This window comes from Nicotiana tabacum, chromosome 23 (assembly GCF_000715075.1).
Source record: "Nicotiana tabacum cultivar K326 chromosome 23, ASM71507v2, whole genome shotgun sequence".
NCBI lineage: Eukaryota > Viridiplantae > Streptophyta > Magnoliopsida > Solanales > Solanaceae > Nicotiana > Nicotiana tabacum.
Genome location: NC_134102.1, coordinates 54269028 through 54275921, shown reverse-complemented (window position 1 = coordinate 54275921; position 6894 = coordinate 54269028). Strand labels below are relative to the sequence as shown.

Here is a 6894-nt window from a genome sequence, read left to right as displayed (position 1 = left end):
TGTCATCAATGAAGAGAATGGCCTGAACACCCGGTTCATCAAATCCATAAACACCGCTGTGTTGTTAGTCAAGCTGAAGGACATCACTAGAAACTCATCATGACCATATCTAGTCCGAAAAGTCGTCTTCGAAACATCTGAATCACGAATCTTCAACTGATGATACCCGATCTCAAGTCGATCTTAGAGAACATCCTGGCACCCTACAACTAGTCAAACAAATCATCAATACGCGAAAACGGGTACTTGTTCTTAATGGTAACTTTGTTCAATTGGTGGTAATCAATGCACATCCGCATAGTCCCATCTTTCTTCTTCACGAACAACACTAGTACACCCCAAGGTGACACACTCGGTTTGACGAACCCCTTTGATAGCAACTCCTCAAGCTGTTCTTTCAACTCCTTCAACTCTTTTGGAGCCATGCGGTACGGTGGAATAGAGATAGGCTGGTTACCCGGAGCCAAATCAATACATAAATCGATATCACGATCTGGTGGCATGCCTGGAATATCATAAGGAAACACTTCGGACAACTCCCGGACCATAGGCACTAAATCAATCGTCGGAGTCTCTGTAGTAGTATCCCAAACATAAGCTAGATAAGCCAAACAACCCTTCTTAACCATGTGTCGAGCCTTCAGAAAAGAGATAACCCGACTAGATGCACAGACAGATGAACCCTTCCACTCCAACCTAGGCAACTCTGGCATCAGCAAGGTAACAGTCTTGGCATGGCAATCAAGAATGGAGAGATATGGAGACAACCAGTCCATGCCCAGGATGACCTCAAAGTCGGTCATGTCGAGCAATAGAAAATTCGCTCTAGTCTCATAACCACAGAAAGTCACGATACAGGACCGATAGATCCGATCCACGACAATCGAATTGCCTTCTAGGGTGGACACATAAATAAGAGTACCCAAGAACTCACGAGGAACACCTAGAAAATGAGAAAACAGAGATGAAACATATGAATACGTAGACCCTGGATCAAATAGTACCGAAGCATCCCTATCGCAGACAGAAATAATACCTGTGATCATGGCATCTGAGGCCATTGCATCCGGTCTGGCTGGAAAGGCATAGAACCTGGTTGGAGCACCACCTGACTGGCGTCCACCTCTAGGACGACCCCTACCCACCTGCCCTCCGCCTCTGGGCATCGAACGGTTGGTATGGCAGCTGGTACAGAAATTATAGGCTGCTGACCCTGCTGTACTGCCTTGCCCCGAAGCCTCGGGGCAAAACCTCCTCACATGACTAAGATCCCAGCACTCGAAATAACCTCTCGGTACAGTGGACTACTGACATGAAGTCTGGCCCTGATGGCCTAAAGGTTGAGTGAATATTTGAAATTTGAACATCGATTCAGAGCCGTTGAGTGAAACTAGTATGGTTGGACTCTTCGAATGAATTGTCGGAATTTATGAGTTTTGTCGGGTTCCGGGTTGCGGGCCCATATTGAACTTTTGGTTGACTTTGAGTATTTGATTAAAGATTTGATCTTTATCGTTTGAGTTTGTTTCTTATAGCATTATTTGATGTTTCTGAGTTGCTTTTGGCTAGTTTCGAGCCGTTCAGAGGTCGAATCGTGGGATGACGCTTCTAGAGTCTCGATTTGGCTTGCTTGAGGTAAGTATCTTACCTAAACTCAGTTGAGGCACTAGTTTTCTGAGTTATTTGTGATAGCTATGTGTTATGGGTGTCGCATATGTGTGGGATTGAGACGTTGTGCGTGCACCAGGGTATTTTTCATGCTCAGGGTAGTGTTTAGGCTATGATATGCCTTGGATTTATTGCTAAGCTTCATGTTGTGATGGTTCTTATATTTTTACCTTTGTTGTGAGTTATTTGAGCCATGTTTGAGATTACATAGAAGTTTATCTCATGATTGAACCTGATAATTGCCACTTTCGTGATGTATTTGCCTGATTTGAGCTATGATAGCACACTTTGCACATGCATATACCTTAGCATGTCACTTATACTAGTCCAGAAGTGTGAAATTTGATGTTCATTGGTCATGTTCATGTATTCTTGTATATCTGTTTTTCTATGTGATATAGATTGGATTGGTAGCATGTGACCACGCCGAGCGGATTGTGATATTGAGCCTGTGACCCACCGGGCGAATTGTGATATTGAGCTTGTGACCACGCGCGGGCGAATTATGATATTGAGCTTGTGATCACGCTAGACGGATTATGATATTGAGTTTGTGACCAAGCCGGCGAATTGTGATTATTCGCACGTAACCACGCCGTGCGGGTCTGAGATATTGATGTATATAGCACGTGACCACGTCGTGCAGTTATGATGCACATGAGTTGTCCGTGCAGCGTTTGGATATGGATCCATCCCCCTCGGGTCACCCTCTCATGTGCCTTCTTGATGGTGTACACGTAGATTGTGAGAAACCGACGGGTTTCTGGTTGATGTGGACTTTGGAAAAAGCTGATCAGTGGTTCGGTTCGGTTATGGTATCTTTTAGGAAAGACGGGACAATGTTTGTTTTGGTTATTGCATTTCATCTTTACTTGCAATTTCCTTGGTTGTTTACCTAGTTTATTTGCATATCTTCTTTATATGTTGAATTGTTGACTGAGCAGAGTACGCTAAGTTATTGTGCGCACCAAGGTGGTTTTATCGGTGATTCGTGACTTGATCATATTATTATTCTGTACTTGTTGAAGTTATTAACTGTACAGGTGATTAGCGAGTATCATTTATAATTCTTGCTTCTATTAGCTCGCCGAGGTTAGTTATGATACTTGCTGAGTACATGGGGTCGGTTGTACTCATACTACACTTCTACACCTTGCGTACAGATCTTGGAGCTGAGTTGCTGTGGATGGCGGAAGTTGGCACTGAAGATGAACTTGATTTTTCGGATATAGCTACCACTTGTCCTTGGTAGTTTTAGATTCGAATTCTATTTATGTACATTCCAAACAGATATTGTATTTATTTTGATACCGGTTTTGTAAATCTAAGTCTTAGTGACTCATGACTTGTACTATCTATCATTGAGTTATTGTATGGAATTCAGTTATTTCACTTATTGATTTCTTATTATTTTCATTTGAATTATGTTGACTGTTATTTGACTTACCTAGCGGGTTGGATAAGGTGTCATTGCGACTAAGTGGATTTTGGACGGTGACAATTTTATCTTTCATGCCATTATTGTACTGCTATATGAATTTGAACAAAAATACTACTACTAGTACTTGACCAGTTGATAGTGTGTCATTTTCTTTTCTTTTTCATGGCACTTTGTGAGGGTCATATTGATTTCCATAAGTCTCAGAATTTATATATAAATGTCAAGGTTAAGGAATACTCCATGTGTTACTTTGTTAGGTCTGAAGCAAATTGTTGATTTCTTTAGTGGAGGAAAAAAAGGTGAATTTATTCACTAATAATCTTGTTGGTCATTTATTTATGCAAAGTTTTTATTTGGAATTTGGACTTTGAAAATGATTCTATTCTTCTTCATTGTGAAGATTTCGTGACATCAGTCTGCCACTCCTATCCGGTATATATCCCTCAAGTTGAAACCTAACGCCTTACTGGTGCATTTCCCTGTTCACTTTTATTCATTATTTTTTATTTAAATAAAAAACATAGCCATTTCAGCAAAGTTAGAGGGCAATGCATTTTTCTTCTTCAAGATTCTTTGAGAAAGAGAAAAAAAGAAGAAAATGCTCTCACATTGTTCCCTCTGTTCATAATGCGCAGTTCTCTCGCCATTTGAGTCAGTTGAATGTTTAGTGCTTGCTATTTGGCCCTAATAGCTATTTCCCAAACTGCTTCAATTCTTTATTATCTGCTGTTTTATTAGCAGTCATAATCTCTTTTCTCAGCTCCTTTTTCCTGTGCTTAAATTCCAGTATACCAATTCCTGTGTTCTTCTAATTAATTTCCTATAAAGCTTTGAACTTTTTTCCATGGGGAAGACAAAGTTTATCTACTATACAGGTTTCAAAGTGGGGTTTTTGTGGGTGCAACTGAGGTGTGTAGAGTGCCAAAGAAGGATGATAATCTCCACAGCCCCACCTCAGTCTCAAAGGGTTTTTCTGAGTGTTCTGTTTGGGATGTTAACTGGATTGATTTGTGCACTCCTCTTTGCTTGGCTTGTTCGGAGCTTTATTCGTTACATGAACAAACCCCCAATTCTCAAAGGCCCTGTTGTATTCTCTCCTAAAATTCCAGCCAAGACTCTGCAATCAGCTCTAATTGCTAATGACACCCAGTTGCTTGGGTCCAGTAGATACTATAGGACTGTTCTTGACAATGGCCTTACTGTTGCAGTCAAGAGGCTGGAACCCTTTCAGTTACAGAGCAAGTCTTTGAAGAGAAGAATACAGCAGGAAGTTGAAGTGATTGCTAGTTTGAGGCATAGAAACTTGATGAGTTTAAGGGCTTACATCCGGGAATCGAATAGGTTTTTTTTAGTGTATGATTATGTGCCTAATGGGAGTCTTGAAGATGCAATGAACAAAGTTAGGGAAAACCAGCTGCAGCTTAGCTGGGAAGTAAGACTCCGAATTGCTGTTGGGATTGTCAAGGGTCTTCAGTATCTTCACTTTTCTTGTAACCCCAGAATCCTGCATCGCAATCTCAAGCCCACAAACGTAATGTTGGATGCTGAGTTTGAGCCTAGGTTAGCAGATTGCGGTTTGGCCAAAATTGCCAATCTCCCACTTGCACCATCAAGCTATGCTCCTCCTGAGAGCTGCAGGTTAGTTAGCTTAATTCGAGTATGAATCGGTATCTGTATTTGTTGTTTTTACAATCTTGATCTGCCTGTATAATTTGAACCATTTAATTAGGACGATGTGTTTGATGAACACAATTTGGGAAACTAATTTTGCACTTTTTAATACTAGCTTATTTTTCCCCTTACTTGACTTGTTCTATTTTTGAAGAGAATCTTCCTAGTTCTAGTTCTCTATCACTTGATTAAACTTGACAGTGTAGGGTGGCTTCAATTCTGTTTTGATTTTAGAACTAAGTGTCTAATTCTCTTGTGTTTGTGTTTCACATTAGGTATACTGATAAGAGTGATGTATTCAGCTTTGGGGTGATATTGGGTGTTCTATTAACTGGAAAGTACCCAACGGATCCCTTCTTGGGGAATACAAGTTTAGGGCGGTGGCTTCAGCGTTTGCAGGAAGCAGGCGATTCTCGAGAAGCATTAGATAAGAGTATTCTCGGAGAAGAGATTGAGGAAGATGAGATGCTAATGGCCGTGAAAATAGCAGTGGTATGCTTATCAGACATGCCTGCTCATCGCCCTTCCAGTGATGAGCTCGTTTCCATGCTCACCCAATTAAATAGCTTTTGATTAATTAGCTAAACATACAAGTTAATCAAGTTGTTGCTGTTGCTCGCTATTTTTTTGGATCCAAATATTTCAAAGTTGTTCTTTTGGCTTTCAGCTGAAACTTCTGAAAGCACTTGAAATTATCAGTAATTAATTGACCTTGCTGTATGTAGATTGAGTAATCTTGTTAATCAAGTGCTGTTATGTAACATACTTGCGCACTGATAATAGTATGTGTACGTTGGAGACATTTGCATTGATATTCTTTTAACCTTTTTTAATGATGGGTGTTTTGTGGGGGTTGCTCTGGTTGTCCTTTTGCAAGACAGCTTTTGTTTATAAATCTCGACTTCTTCGGGGCTTGGAAAAGCAAGTCTGTTTTTGGTATTTCAAACTCGCTCAAAACTTTTATCTCCTTTACAATTGTGGTGGTCCGAGACTTGCCACAAAGGACCAATCTGAATTACAAGTACAACTGTTTAGGTGTTTTGAGATGGTAAGTCACAACAACTCAAGAAAGAAATATAGTGCCCTTGAAACAAAACTTTACTTATTCAACCACTGGTAAAATTTTTGGTTGACTTTCACTAATTTCAACCACTCTTGCATGGCATACATCAATCCTACGAATTTGGCTCCGCTTATTCAGTGTACATTTAAATAACTGCTAGTCCTAATAATTTTTCGTATTTGAACATTCAAAAACCTTCGACCCTCCTGAATGATCCCATCTTATGAAAGTGAGACAGACCTCTTGTCACGCGGATTTTTTGTCCACATAGCAATTTAGAACTATAATTTTTCTAAAACCTATCAATTTCATTGATTATTTTTTCGGTCAAATCTATAATAAAAAATATGGTCTGAAATTCATAATTTGGCTAAAACTATTTTTATTTGGATAAAATGGAGTTACAACTAAGCTTTAATTACATATTTGACTCGAAGAAGAAATATACTGTTAGAACAAATAATCATTGAATCTAAATAAGAAATAAAAGGAAATATGCAGTTGAAACTGCAGATTTTAGCGAAATTGCTTTATTGGGCTAAATATAATAGAGTTTAAGCCAAGTTGTTTTCAAATATGTCCCGAAAAAGAAAAATGCACGATTAGAACATATAGTCATTGTATCTACAGAAAAAATAAAATAATTCACAGTAATAACTCCATTATTTTGGCTAAGACTCATTTATCTGGCTAAAAATAATAGTATAGTTTTAGCCAAGTATTCCACATATTTGATTAATATACAGTTGGAACAAGTAGCCATTGCATCTAAAGAAAAAATATACAAGAATTGGACTAAAATATGCAATGTATATCAAGAAGAAACAATAAGTAAAATATGTCTGGAACAAACAAACTACTACATATGACCTATTACGCATCGCCTTCCTGAGATTCCTTGGAAGGGTGACGTAAGGCTAAGCAACCGATATCCATATAGTTACTATCCGTCAACTGGGGTCCCCTCCGTACGATAGGCGAGACTGTCAGTGCCGTACGTGAAAACCAATGTCAAGAGCAATTGAGAGAACAGAAAAGAGACTGAGAATGA

General features: G+C 39.3%; 1 protein-coding gene across 1 annotated transcript; it reads left to right on the top strand.

Moving 5' to 3' along the window:
- Positions 1 to 3231: 3231 nt before the first annotated feature.
- LOC107804523 (inactive leucine-rich repeat receptor-like protein kinase CORYNE) lies at positions 3232 to 5592 on the top strand. Its single transcript, XM_016628434.2, has 2 exons — positions 3232 to 4747; positions 5056 to 5592. The coding sequence occupies exons 1-2, from the start codon at positions 3954 to 3956 to the stop codon at positions 5351 to 5353; spliced, it is 1092 nt and encodes a 363-aa protein (XP_016483920.1). The 5' UTR covers positions 3232 to 3953; the 3' UTR covers positions 5354 to 5592.
- Positions 5593 to 6894: the final 1302 nt, after the last annotated feature.

Coding starts and splice junctions, on each gene's coding strand:
- LOC107804523 (XM_016628434.2), top strand. CDS start 3,954: ATGGGGAAGACAAAGTTTATCTACTATACAGGTTTCAAAGTGGGGTTT. Junction 4,748..5,055: donor GCTCCTCCTGAGAGCTGCAG/GTTAGTTAGCTT, acceptor GTTTCACATTAG/GTATACTGATAAGAGTGATG.